This window comes from Choristoneura fumiferana, chromosome 17 (genome assembly GCF_025370935.1).
Source record: "Choristoneura fumiferana chromosome 17, NRCan_CFum_1, whole genome shotgun sequence".
Taxonomy (NCBI): Eukaryota; Metazoa; Arthropoda; class Insecta; order Lepidoptera; family Tortricidae; genus Choristoneura; species Choristoneura fumiferana.
The window spans coordinates 17,305,485-17,321,035 of record NC_133488.1 but is presented as its reverse complement, the minus strand read 5'-3'; the positions used below and the strand labels follow the sequence as shown (position 1 = coordinate 17,321,035).

The window sequence follows — 15,551 nt, the reverse complement described above, 5'->3', positions numbered from 1 at the left end:
TTTAATTCATGGGCCACCATGGAACCTTTTCAAAGGAAAAGTCATTACGATTTTCATTAATAAAGTTCTTGGCTACATGATCCTGATTCAGTTTCCTCGACTGGACTGATTTTTTGCTAGTAATTTATGAGAATTTCTGCGAAAAAATACTGCGGTATCCCGGAAAAGAAAATAAAATTATTAATTAAAATTATGATTATTATTATTTTTGGTTATTGTAGATACGTATTATTCATATTTTGTTTGCATGTGCATGTATTTGTATATAGTCGTGTATTTTTATGTTAGGATTATGTTATAGATTTGTGTATTATATTATTTAAAGCAATGTATTAATGTATTGCAGCTTCCACTATCTATTTTAATTTTTAAACTCACTTTTTGTCTGTCCCTGACTGAATGCTCCTTTCATCCACTTAAAGGCTGACCGGTAGTTCGCCTTTTTATGTATATTTCATTGTTTGTCATCTGTGTTTGTTTACTTATTTTGTACAATAAAGAGTTTACATACATACATACATAAAATGCCAGATCTAATGGTTAATGTGAGCGAAGCCGCAAGCAAAAGTTACTAATTTAATATACGTGTAGTTATTTGATAGAGACTTTCACATTAGTTAATAAAGTGTGCCCGAGCTCCAACAAGAAATAATAAATTGAATTATAGTTTCTCGGAGATAATTACAGTCTGGAAGAAGACAAAGTGTTAAGGGATAGAGGGGGAGGTAAATATCCGTCCATTGCAAGCGAGTCACACCTCCCCAGCTCGTAATTATTACCCTCAAAATCACGACCTCCCATCCAATCAGTATTATACTCGGTAAATTTAATCAACAATTTTTGTATTCCGCAAAATAACTGTTTCGAAAGAAACGGAGACAATTCATAGTACAGATAGTTGAACTCAGTTGTGCGCGCGGCCCTATGTGTGGGTAAAGCGATAAGAACTCGTCATGCTGCGTAGAGATGGGTAGATCCGGATCTGAAGATTCAAAAGAGTCAGATCCTCAAGCGGATCCGAATCCCTTAATGACTCCTTTCAAATCTTATCGACTCCGGAGTTACTAACTCCGACCAAGTCCGGCCGAATCGAGCAGCTCGTGATCGCCCTCACACTCACTCGCTCCGCTTTCACCCTCGGCTCGGATCGGATTGGATCGGATCTTATTACGTTTGGTCGGGCGCTGAGTGAGCCGGTACCTACGTCGGTACTCGGACGCACTTCTCGCTCGGTTATAGAATTAAAACACAATATAATATGACCAATAAACAATTTTGAATTTTGAATGAATTTTTTGAATTTTTGAATGACCGGAGCGGGCGACGCATATTTAACACTGATTTCAAGCTTCAAATAGTCAAACAGAAAACTAGTAGGTTCTTAAAGTAGCTCATAGTTCTTTTAAAAAATACACAATTTAGAATTTTTCAACATTAAAAGGACGAAACGAATGGGTACTTCAGTTCAGTACCTTGACCTTGGTACCTACTACCTACCGAACCGTGCCGGGCCGCATCGGCCATAGATATATTATTAATCGCTCGAAAGAACCGGAGTCGATAAAGGAGTCGGATTCAATAAGCGGATTCGGTACCGACACCGGAGCTGGATCTAGTGAGTCAGATCACTTCGCGGAGTTGAGATTACCCATGTCTATTGCTGCGTCTTGCGTCACGTGAAAGTTGTATATTTAAATGCGCACGCACACATAGAGCCGTGCGCACAACTGAGTTAAACTATCTGTACGAGTATAGCCAACCCAACACTCGAATTGGTGTTGTTATTTGCACCACCTAGTGTAATCCTGTTGTCTGGACTTCTTGGAAGTCCTGGTGTCTTTACTTCTTTCTGTTAAAAAAGGTTGCCTAGAAGAGATCGCTCTGAAGCGATAAGGCCGCCTATTGCTTTCCTTGTATTTTTTTCTATGTGTATCTGTTTTCTCTACTTTTGTGGTATACAGTAAAGAGTCAATGTAAGGTAAACGTCCGAGTGCCCGACACACAATATCCAATAGATTACATCCTGCTGTCACCTCTATTTCTAATGACATATGATTAATCTGTCATCTCCCAGGATAACAGGATCAAAGGAATTTGGGCACAAATTTGTGCCTCTGGGAGAGGACAGGTTAAAGATGTCATCTATTGGGACAGTGACGAGCACTCGTACGTTTACCTTACTGTATATTATTATAAAGCACTGTGTTCCCAGCTGTTACTTTAGTCTTCTGGTCTTTTATTGTTTCAATTTCGGTACCTATGATAAAGAAAAAAATCAGATCTAATCACAACGTCGCGCAAGAAAGTATGATGTAGACGTTTTTTTTATTTATTTTATTTGACTGGCTTGAAGAGATCACCACCGCCCATAGACACCAGCAAGACCAGGGAGATTGCAGATGCGTTGCCAACCTAGAGGCCTAAGATGGGATACCTCAAGTGCCAGCAATTTCACCGGCTGTCTTACTCTCCACGCCGAAACACAACAGTGCAAGCACTGCTGCTTCACGGCAGGATTAGCGAGCAAGATGGTGGTAGCAATCCGGGCGGACCTTGCACAAGGTCCTACCACCTCAGGTGAGAGGCGAGAGAGAGGCGTCTTTACCTATAGTGCAGGGTGTGCGTTGCACACGGGCGCAGCGGTATTAGGAGCGCCGGCCGCGGCACTGTGTCACACTTAGTACCTATTCCATTTTGACCGTGCGCTTACTAGATGGCGCTAAAATAATAATTGCACACGGGCGCTACATAGGCTAAAGACGCCTCACCACCTGCAATCCGGGCGGACCTTGCACAAGGTCCTACAACCTGCAACAGTTACTGAAGCTTATTGATAAGGCAAAATAAATACGAACTTATGTGACAAAATACGATGGAAAAATAATTATCCCTACAGACTTACCAACTTATCTGTTAATCAGATCAAGCAATACTACACTTTATGCGAACGACATAAAAACTTATTCGATTCACAGATAAGTTGGTCAGTCTGTAGTAGATCTGTAATAGTTTTAGAACGTAAACGACAAGTGACATGTCGCTTGTCATTATTTATCTTTATCACGCTGATTAGTCCATTCTCCTTTAGTCATTTAGCAAAGTCTTATTTTACTTATGCCCAGCTATTCCCAGGAAAATAGTCACAATGAAATGCTAACTGGCCTTCCATCGACGATCGCGCACGACACTACGACTTAGAAAAAGAAATATAATTATAACTTTTAAACCGCTATTTGAATACTGAAATTGACAATTTATGTTCTACCAACATGTTGCGGCATAAAACGAAATACCGTATCTCCCGACATGTCGAAATCGCACAATAAAAGGAGTTATCATGCTATACGTGCTTTATACCCTTTTTATTACCGCGCGTCTCGGTTTGACATAGCATTTCATAGCTCATAAACCGAACTTCAAATTTATGATTTCTTTGTTTGATATTAAACTGAATTAAAGACATTCCGTAAAGTCTTCAGTGGCCGTAGAAAAGGCGCCTGCCAATATACAGTCCGGTTTAATATTGCAAGAAAAATCGTGCAATTTGTATTACATTGCGAGGCCATGAAGCGAAAGAATTCGATGCGAGCAATCGACAACGCAATGTGATGTACCTAACTTTAAATAGTTCCGATCCGGATTTCATTTAAAAAAAAAGCTATATAAATGATACCCTGAAAAATAACATTGTTATAAACTGAACTCATGTCTCATAATCATGACTAGGGTTGTAACGGAACTTCACCTCCGCCTACGAAGTTGTATGTAATTGTTTGATTGAACCACGATTATCTTAAATGATTTTGTACAAAGTAATTGTTTGTTTAAGTCACAAGATGAAGCCGAAAACAAGTGAGATTTCGCAGTTTTTTTTTACAAATTTTTAGAGATTTTTGAGTTGAATAAACCATAATACTATTTTTACCACATCCACTTTCACTTCCGCATCCAGTTCCGTTAACCTCCGCATTCAAGGAGGTGAAACTCGTCGCCTCTGCATCCACTAAGAAGGCCTCCGTTACAACCCTAATCATGACCAAATAAGTCCTACTTGTATTATAAAATGCAAAAGTTTTGTGTGTGTGTGTGTGTGTGTGTGTGTGAATGTGTGTGACTTTGTCACTCAAGCAAAAACGGGTGACAGATTTGGTTGAATTTTGATATTATGCATATAACTGGATCTTTGAAATAATACGTTCCAACGCGATCTATGTATGTAAATTACGAAATGTAAACCGCTAAGAGTCTTAAATTTAGTATGGTTGTTCTTCATATTTTAAAATGTAAATAAAGACCAGATGCAAGTTTTAGGAATTTAGCAAAATTCCGGAATTTCAAAACTTTATGTACCTATTGTATCTATTCTGTTCCTATTATTATTTGTCATTCTTATTCTTCATGGTTTCCGAGTATGAATCCACGATTAAAGACTAATATGGATATAATGTCCCTTAGATCTTCGTGTCAAGGTTATATAATGTCAAAAGATAGCGTGCCATCACGGCCAATTAGCACAAATTTACTTATGCGGTTGGCAGTGGCGCTGCATCCGTGTAAAAACTATAAATTTGCACTTAATAACATTATTTCTCATTTTCTCCGCTGCCTTCCATAACTTTGTGACGTTATTTTGCTTATAATTCAAAGAATAAACGAAGAATTTGTAACAAAATAATTTGGAGGTCACGAAAGACAATTTTGGCTAAATGGTTAATATTCTTTTGTACCTAATTCAGTATCTTTCTTTATTGGCTTTGCGGCATTCGGAACAGGCTAGTATCTTTCAAGGCAGGGATTCAATGGAAGACAAAACTTCCCCCAAAAACGCGTAGCTAGCGAAGCAAACTATATTTTCCTAAGGTTCTGTACCTCAAAAAGAACAGTTGCCTTAATGCAATAATTATCAAGTAGAGAGCTATCTACTCCGACATTCAAATATATTTTTTGTATTGTATCGTCTCGCCCATTTTCGTAATAAGTACTATTAGCGTGAGCGGGACGGGATGATATGAAGTTCGAATTTTAAACTTCTTAGTGCAAGGTCTGGGGATCGCGACGTCCTGAGTGGTCGTGAGGTTACATTAAGTATAGGGGCTGCATTTACCTGATATGCTCAATCTAATCTGCATAGTTATATTGAGCCATACTAATACTATAAATGCCAAAATTGTATCTATCTGTCTGTTACCTCCTTACGCTTGAACCGCTGAACAGATTTGAATGAAATTAGGTATAAGAATCGTTTAAGACCTCGAGAATGACAAAGAATAGTTTTTATCCAGCAAAAATATTAATTGCCACGGGATAACGATAAACGAATTCTTCGCAGATGGAGTCGTGGCAAACAGGTAGTATATAAGTATGTATATAAGATAAAAAAATATTTAACCGTTCGGTACAGACCCAGTTTTTTTTTTAATTCAGAAATATGTGTTCGATAAATGTCTTATGTTTGGTTCAATTAAATTATTATATTTGACAAATCGAAAGTAATAAGGGAGAGGTCTTATCCCTCTTTGTAATAAAACAACGGAGTTTCAATCCTTTTGTAATATCCCCTATCTAATAAATTAAATAACTCTACTCTTTACCTTTTCAATTTCTTAAAAACTTTGCTTAAAAAAGCAGCCTTTAGGCAAAAAAACACTGTAAGCAAAGTTAAACCAAAAATCTCAGTGTTTTTCTTATGTAACGGCTTTCAAACTGCATTTTCCGAGCAAAAATTGTACCTTAGTTTGAATAGATTGAACTTTTGCCGGGTTTTTCCGCAATCGTGAAAAGGTCTTAATTGACAATGTAACGTTGTTATCCCTTTTCCGAAGTCACTTTATTAATAAGGGTAGCGATGGTTGGACACTTTTTCGGGGATATTTTAATGGTCGGTCGTTAACGTTTACTTTAGTATAAAGCGGCCTGGTCGAGCACCGGGCTAATTATTTGGTGTTCAAGGGCAGACCCACCGTTGTGGCCACGATGGGCATGCCCACAACCCTAATAGACCTTGTGACTAGAATTTCCAAAAATTGTTCATGGTCATGATTGTTCATGAACGAGTTCGTACTTCGACTCGCGCTTGGCTGATTTTCAGGTGGCTGTGACCACAACCTTTTTTGAGGGCTGGATCCGAACCTGTTGGTATTTAATCTCATTTCTCAGGTTTAAAATACTGTTAATAATTATAAATACGAACGATGCTGAACATATGTGTGCGTAAGTACTTGGGTGTGTGTGTTAATCATTCACGCTAAAGCAGTAGGCAGATTTTAATGAAATTTGATGTGTAGATTGATGATTTTCTGGAATAGATAGACATAGATTCTTTTTATTCACATATTCCCGCCCGCGGCCCCAATGAAAAATCCCAAAATCTTAACCGCTAAATTAAAAGAATTGAAATTTTACTCAGGCGTTTGCTATACAACGTAAATAAAAACCTCTATTAAATTTTTGGAATTTCCCGTGGATATTTACTGAAATGCCTCAATTTTAATTAAACTCATCAGTTAATAAATTGTGACGGACATTTCCCAGATACTAAATGGTTTACGAAATCCCCAATAAAACAATTTTAATAAAACAGAATAGTCTTCAAACATAAGTTAGGTCAGAAATCACAATTAATGTTATTATTAATATGAGATAAAGTTTCGTTTGATGTAAAGGTTTGCGTTTAAACACCAATTGAAACCCTGGGGATTAATTAGACTGCTGGAAGCGAAATGAAATATCCTGATTTGAATTCAAACGACGATTATAGTTTAACTAGTTTTGTGACGGCGATGCGGTACTCTCGATCGTTAAAATTTTAATTATAAATATGTAGCTGGCGATCCACCCCAGCGTCGCACTTGTGCAAAATAAAGAAAGAAGAGGTGATCAAATAAAGAAATTCTATATCAAAGGCAGCGCGTAGCAGTTTTTTTCGATCGATGCGGCTTTTTTGTTCACTTTTGATCTAATTAAAAAGTCGATTTTGGCCAAATGTCACTTGACTGTCTTTAGTAGGATAGTTTAAGGCCCTGAAATGGATAAAGATAGTTGCTATCCCAAAAAATATATATTTGGGACATTATTCGAACGTTTCAACCACTTCACTTTCGTACCTAGTTCAATTTTTTATTAATTAGCTGGTGTGGTTATTTATTAAGTTGCAGTGTGTTCGGGCTATTTAATGAGAGGCCTACCAAAGCTGCGCTACCCGGTTCGTGGTAGCCCCTCAAGCACTTTTCTCCTCCATCGGTCATCTGTTCTTCGAACCCCCATTGCATTTTCAAATTACATGTTCTTCGGGCTATGTGGATGATTTTATTCTTCGATGAATTTCTTTATACTCCAGAAGAAAATTAATACGTAATACAGGTGGATAGCGGTAGCACATCGAGCTAGTTCCCGGGGGCTACTACGAAATTCGAAAATCGAAGTTCGTATCGTACCGTTCCTTCCACTCTCGTATTAAATAATATTAGCAGAAGCGGGACGGCAGGATATGAAGTTCGAATTTCTTAATTCTTAGGTCAGTTATAGGGCCCGATTCGGCTTATCACAGGGCGCTATCACAGGCCCGATATTAACATAATTCCGGCATGATGGCTGCGAATTGAAACATGGATGTTTATTAAATTTGAGGCAGGGTTGATTTGTAATGAACGCTGTTATGTACAAGTAACTACCTAATATTCTACTCACTGCGAATCGTACCTACTAACCTACTCCTAGAAGCGTTACGGATTAGTTTAAACATTTCTGCTAAACTTGTCCTATATACGTGAATGATCTGTTTATTACACTAGCATTTACCCATGGCTTTTCTCGGTTGAACTACTAAGCCAGGCGTTGAATCCAAATCTCTCAATTTTTCTTAATTCTTACGGGATTTAATGGGAAATAATCCTACTATGGCACGAATCAGAAACGGTAAATAGTGTGAAGTTTTTGAAAAATGCTGCATGTGTGATTGTTGCCGTGAATGATTTTTATTATTCAATTTGTTTACACGGTATTACAGCAAACTAATACACCGAGAAACCAGGTTACTTAATAAGCTACTATACTATCAACTCTATCAACTAATAACAATTATAATATAAATTACAATAACAATATTAACAGCAGAAGGAAATAACACTTACAAATGACAATTATGAGTAGGTACTAAACTGATACGCGTGCGGTGGTTAGCACAGATATATAGTTACACTAGATAACGCAAACACCTCAATCTTTTTGAAAACCAACCGTGTCACTTTTTAATATCTACTGTGACGTCTCAAGAGCGAATTAGCGATGTGAATTACCCGATGTCCGCTCAAAATCGATTCAAATGCGCCGCCCGCCCGCGCCGTGGGGCTCGAGTCAGTCACTAGTCATGATTAGTCAGTTAGCGCTCAGTCTTTGTATGGGGTCAACCCCGACGTTTGGTCGGGGTTCGGACACGCAAAGTAGATGCATTTGCGTAATCTAGTGTAATCTATATCTGTGGTGGTCAGCCTATTGTCCAACGCCTCGCAAAACCTCAGACATTCTCGGCAAACAACTACCCATTTCCCCTCAAAAGGGTCACACTCAGGTATGATATGCTCATTAACCGATTACAGATCTATTGAATAATGTTTTTCCATCGTGTTTTGTCGGATAAGTACGTATTTATCTTGCTTTCTAAATTAGACAAAACATCGTTCACCACATTCTGTAACTGAATGTGTAGGTCCGTGATGAAATTTAATAACGTATAACAAAAAACATTATTGTATGAGTTCAGTCACGCCAAATAAAGGTTAGATACACATCATGTTAAAGAAAGTGACACTTCATTATGTACCTAAAATAGTAATTACTTAAATGAATGAAATATTTTTGTATGTTTCCTATGTCTGTCCCCGGGACTATCTGTATACTGAATTTCATCTAAATCGATTCAACGGTTTATTGTTATAGCGTGGGTAGGTACTGAAAAGCCAATAAGTGTTCATATTTCAGCAAAGGGCGTAACGTCAGCGTGGGAGGACTGCGACCGAGCAGACGAGACGCGTCTCCCGTTTACTAATACTAAACCCTTGACCTGAATACTAGAGCAATAAATTGAAATATTGCTGTGCTAGGTTACCCATGCCTAGTAGGTACAGAGACGTGCTATCGAATTGTGTAGATTCCTGTGCCCTTAGTGTAAGTTTTCGGTTACAAAATACGTCTCGATCGCATTCACGTTAAAATCTCGATTTGTATGGAAACACGAACATCGCGAACGTTCCGCTAGAGCGTGTTTCCATACAAATTGGGATTTTAACGCGAACGCAATCGAGACGTATTTTGTAACCGAAAACTTACACTAAGGGTACTGGATAACAAATTATTCTATTTACTCCAGTGGTGGACAAACTTTCTTAATAGGGGGCCAAAAAGTGACAAAAAATATTTAAGAGGAGGGCCAGAATTAAACTAAAAATTATTTTGTTTTGAATTTCTTAATCACCTCACCTCTGCTCTCTTACACGGCTAGTCTAGCTGACTCCTTTACCCGTGCATCTATGACTTATTCCATTTTATATTAAATACAGGGCGATCAAAATAATATTATTGATCGCGGGCCATATGGGTACTATTAATTTCGAAGGTACGTCGGCGGGCCGGTTTAAATTCCTTGACGGGCCTTACTTTGCCTATCACTGATTTACTTCATCAGTTACATTAATAGAAAATATTGGACACTTTTTTTGTCGTACAAATTAAAAATAATAAAGGTGAGCGCGACAAAGTTCTTAAATTTGTAAAAAAAAACATTTTGATAAGACTACCTAAGTATCGATACTTTTCAGTATTACGGTAAAGTATCGATACTTTACAACCGATACTGTATCGAGTAAAAGTATAGATACCTCAGTGGCATCGTTTCATTCGTACCCATACCCTTATCGTTATCAGGAAAGTCTTCGGTTCTTCTTCGGGTAGGTCGAATTACCTCTGGCTTAGAAATCTTACACGAAAACACAATGACGCAAAGACATATACTTTCCTTCGTGTTGTCTATTTGTACTTCATACTATTGTTGTATCTGTGTTGTGAATAAATGTATTTTCTTTTCTTTCTTTATTTCAAAACTCCCACTTGTAACTCGATTGACCTACTTAATTCCGATTATTTTTCAAACCCATATTTTGGACCCACAAACTGAACCTTTTTTAAACCTGATTATATGAGTTAAATGGTTGAGCTCGAAACCACACTGTACTGTGGTGGTGGTGATTGTTGGGTTTTTGTGGGTGTGTATTACAGCGTGGAGGTGGAGGAGCTGCATGAACACACATTGGTTGCATAGACGAAGCTATCGTAAAGTCGCGAGTGAGCAAAGTAATTGTATTAAGTTCATTTATAGTTGAAGTTACTACTTGTGTATCTATGAAGCTGTTATATAGGATAACTTCTGCTTGTCTGTATCTCAAGGAAACCAACATAAACCAATTTTACATTAACACAATCTTGAAAATGTTTTGAATGTTTTCAGTAAAATTTCAATTATTTTGGGATATAATAGTTAAAATTATAAAAATAATAACTGTCTTGTATCCTTCTCATGATCTGAAACTACCTATGTACCCTAGTCGGTGCATTAAAATAAGTATCCACTTTTCTGTGCAACTAATATGAAAAACTGAATACTCGTACATAAATTAGGGAACCGAGCGTAGGTACATACAAAATTTCATCACGATCAGTCCAGTACTTTAAGCATGGAAGCGTAAAGTAATTAAACACTCAAGTAGAAAAGTAATAAAAAGGATATAGTATTACCTTAAAATATGTTCAACTAAATGACAGCTAGACATAATTTTATGACTTATTTTAACGTCAAAATCTCGTTATATTTCATACGTGAAGGTTTTCCGAAAAGTTCAAAATTAGTCGAAATTTGCCCTAAGTTTACCTTTCGCCATTTTATTTTATTTATTAAACTCTCGTTTAAAATAACGTTCCATAATGACTTTAGAAAAAAAATGGAAATATTAATTAAATATCATAACGGGACTTATCACGGTAAACACACGAGTAATATTTACCTCGATATTAGCCGTAGTCACGAGAAGACTGAAGTGAAGGGTGTAATATTTGGCGTGATACTCCCGTTTTGGCATTTAATTATGAGTGAAAATCACGAAAGTTTAAAACATTCTAATGGAATTCTTCAATAAACTAAACTGTTATTATGCGTTGTTTTAACATAAACGTGAACTACCTAATCTGATCTTGCTTTCAGTATCTGATACAGAGGGTCAAACAGCAGATGTTCCGAAGTACGCCAGGGTGTGGTCGCGCGGAAGCATCAATACCACCCGATGCCCCCCCAACCTGTGGCATCCACCACCTGAGCGGCAACCTGTTACACCCTGTAGATGCGTCCACAAATTAACAACTCCCTCTCTATAAACAATTTAGAGCTACAGTTGTCACTCACCCTTCGCATCACGCGTAGTGAAAAAGACGACGTCTTCATGTTTATTTTTGTTGATTTCTTAGCCGTCAACAAAAAAAATAGTTTATTATCTATCAACACCAGTACACTTTATTAAGTATTGTAAATAGGAAAACACTAATTAAATTTGAATAAGTACAAAAACTATTTCGCTGTTCAAAATTTGTAGTTGTTATTAAAATATATTTTTGTATATTTGTCGGTTTAGTCAAGCGGGCGACGCTTGGGACGGTTTGATCGCGACTGATTACCAACCCAACGTACCAACAGGGTGAAAAGGACATAGCGTCCCCTCAGAACCGGACCACCTTAACTCCCTTACCGCTCAGTGTAAAACCAACCTCGCCACCTCATCCTAAGACTCAAAATCAACACACAAACATTTCGCACTTCTGAAGGATCCTGTATTGACCTCTCTTTCACGCGTGGCTGTGTAAAGTAACATAGATGCAGGAATTGAATTTATCCCCACACCACGTCACTCTATCTAGTAAAGTTGTAGCTACTGGCACTTTCCGTTATTCTATTTACATTGCTTTCCTGTAAGGACTCGTTGGACAATCGAATTACAAGAAGATAATTGAGTGGGTTTAAGAAATGACTAGTTTGAGCTGGTTTCAAAAGTAAATTTACCGGATACAACGGCAAGTACGATCAAAAACAAAGACTATTTGCCTATTGAAAAGTTTACTCCACGCTAACTGCATGTTATGAAAGTAGTTTAATTAAACCATGAAAACTAGTTACATAACTGTACTGTAATTATTTGTGCACCTTATCGAAATTTTCTTAAGTATTGCGTCCTAAAATGCTTTTATACCATTCACCATTAAATTTATCTTCTAAAGTATAATAGCTCAATACAGATTACGACCACTGGACCTGCGAAAGACAGTCAGCACCAAATACATTTATAGGTATGTACGGAAAAAAAAATCACATAAAAATCAACATAATCTCTTACGCTCTAAATAATAGACTTGATAAAAAACCGGCCAAGAGCGTGTCGGACACGCCCAAAATAGGGTTCCATAGCCATTACGAAAAAATTAAGTAATATTTTTCTAAGGATTTCGTATTTTATACGGAATCTTCCAAGTTTAGGTATATTTTATACCTTAGGCTGCTCTTTACTCTTAAACTACTAATAACTCTCGAAGAAAACTTAGCCGTTATAGTTTTCCTTGAAAGTTTGATATACATATCACTGAATCGAATAATCGTCTTAGCAAATCCCTAATGGTTTTAAAAGACCTATCCAACTATACTCCACACAATAGGGTTGGATGAGAAAAAAAAATCACCCCCACTTTACGTCTAACCTAAAAAAAAACTTTTTTATTTTTTTATTGTACTATTTTGTCGACATAGTTTACATATATATCCGTGCAAAATTACAGCTTTCTAGCATTGATAGTCCCTGAGCAGAGCCGCGGACGGACAGACAGACAGATAGACATGGCGAAACTATAAGGGTTCCGTTTTTGCCATTTTGTTTCCAGAACCCTAGAAATGAGCTTCCTTGGCTGTTTTAAAGTGGAAGAGTAACTACGCACACACACACGTACACTCATACACCCACAAACTTTCACTCTTAGTATTATATGAAGAATGATTAAGACTAACTGTGTCGTCGGCTTTAATCTCGGGTTACAACTAAAGGTTGTCTGATAGAGATACTTTAAAGTGATAATTAAGTTAGCCATACAATAAGTAAATGGATCAATTCCCTACGCCGTAAGATTTTAAAAAAACCCTTATTAGTGCTCCCCTATGATACTCAATACATCTCTTTTCATTCTTACCAATTTATCTATATTTATAAGCGTACGATCGACATAGTACAGAATATTGCTAACTTTGCGACCTACTTTTACGCATCGGACACGGTTCGAATGAGTTGACAATTAACACTGTCCGCGATCGGTCACAGCCAAGCACTTTACTTTAATTTGTTACCTTTTACAATAAACTTTAATAACTTTTACGTGAAACTGTGATTTTTGTGCTCAACTAAACTTAAGTAAAACTACAAACCACAACTTCTCCTCAATCTTCCGGTCTTACAATAAGGTATGTTAAATTGCCGTGGTGGCCGAGTGGTTTGACCTATGGCCTCTCAAGCAGAGGATCGCGGGTTCAAACCCCAGCTCGCACCTCTGTGTTTTTCGAAATTCATGTGCGGAATTCCATATGAAATTTGCCACGAGCTCTACGGTGAAGGAAAACATCGTGAGGAAACCTGCACAAACCTGCGAAGCAATTCAGCGGTGTGTGTGAAGTCCCCAATCCGCACTGGGCCCGCGTGGGAGCTACTGCCCAAGCCCTCTCATTCTGAGAGGAGGCTGTGCCCAGCAGTGGGACGTATATAGGCTGGGATGATGATGTTAAATTGCCTAAAATATTTTTTTTACAATTTCTGATAAATTTCAAGCGTGTGTGTCAAGAAATGTGTGTTCATGCAGTTCCTCCAACTCCACACTGTAAGAACACACACAAATCACACAAACCCATCTATCACCACCACCTCACTACATTGAACATTTGGTAGCATGGTCAACGGTTGTATTGCTCTGAAGAGGAGCTCTGGTTAAGTTCGAAACGCGTCAGTAACCTCCACATCTCCCTATCTGGTCTATTGTTGTTTTACCATATTATAAACATGCATAATTAATAAGCTAAGAGCTAGGATAAATTAAGATCTCACATCTTTTTAAATATTGGAAAATTTCTCGCCACTCCGCTGGTAAGTTTAGATTTTATGTTGTTGTCTGTACTTGGGCAGGTCATTCTACCTCCGAGTGGAATAATCGAGGTCACTGCATGCCGATTGGTGTTGACCTACAAAGGAACTGTGTTGACACGGGGGCTACTACATATATATAAAACTGACAGCCACGGCTGTTTATTTCCTGACCCACTGTCCAACAGTGGACTTAAGGCTGATATAACGATGATGGTGGAATTGGTGGAGATATCTGAGTGTGGCGACTGAAGTTTCTTAACAAGTACATATTACACTCAAGCATAACTCGCGAGCCAAGCCAAACAAATACTAATTACGCTAATAATTTCGCCACACCATTCCCCGCACAATTTCTAAGCTAACTTGAAAGCTCTATATCACAAGGGCGTGGTTTCCATTTGGCTTATTAGTTCAGACGGTTCAGTCGTTACACGATTTCGTATGGCTTTGCAAACATGACGTTAAAGTGACAAGGTACAAAAGTGATCACTTATTTATGACGTTGACTGTACAAAACCAACAACGCGATTTAAAATTTCGTACGTGCAGAAACTGCCTTCATATCTTATCTATACCATTTAGAAAAAAAAATTCAATGGATTAAAATCTAAAACTTACCATACCGCCATACCACTGTGGCGACACCCCTGCCACATATTGTGTGATCAGCATTTTAGCTAACCACGCGGGGCCCGCGGCCCACGGACGGCAGTCGGTACACAACCACCTTACTTGCCACGCGCCTACCAACGCGCCCCGACTCCCGCTTGGTTAGCCCACCTTCTGAACTTTTCTATAACATATATGTGTGTTTTATTTTTAATAGCCTATAATAATATAGTGTCCCACTGCTGGGCAAAGGCCTCCCCTTTCTCCTTCCACTCGTCTCTGGCTTCGGCAAAATGTTGCCAGTCCGGCTGGAATCGCCCCAAATCGTCCCGCCACCTTCTTTTAGGCCTGCCTCTACTTCGGTGCCCAAAACCCAATCAGTGGTGATTTTGGCCAAACGATCCGGATGCATCCGGCAGACATGTCCTGCCCAGTCCCACTTGAGTTTGGCGGTTTTCGTCCCCACATCAACAATTCGGGTTTTTGAGCGCAGTTCAGTGTTCCTTATTCTATCGGCTCTTCGAACACCTAGGATACTGCGCTCCATAGCCCGCTGGCAAACCTTGAGTTTGGAGTTCTGGGCCTCAGTCAAAGGCCAGGTCTGAGCACCGTAGGTTAGGATGGGCAGGATGCACATGTCAACGAGCTTGCGTTTTAAGGCTAGTGGAAGTTTACCCTTCATTAGTGCTTTCATTAGTGCTTTGTATATGTGTGATATTAAATAATATTCAC

The 15,551-nt window shown here is 38.3% G+C and overlaps 1 protein-coding gene across 2 annotated transcripts in view; it reads right to left on the bottom strand.

The window, feature by feature from the left end:
• The window catches only part of LOC141437342 (neo-calmodulin-like), a 327,352-nt gene extending 315,661 nt beyond the window's left edge, over nt 1-11,691 (bottom strand). For both annotated transcript variants that reach the window (XM_074100637.1, XM_074100638.1), the window contains exon 1: nt 11,447-11,691. In XM_074100637.1, coding sequence (XP_073956738.1) covers nt 11,447-11,485 — 39 coding nt within the window. In that variant the 5' untranslated portion in view covers nt 11,486-11,691. The remainder of the gene's footprint in view (nt 1-11,446) is intronic.
• Nucleotides 11,692-15,551: the final 3,860 nt, after the last annotated feature.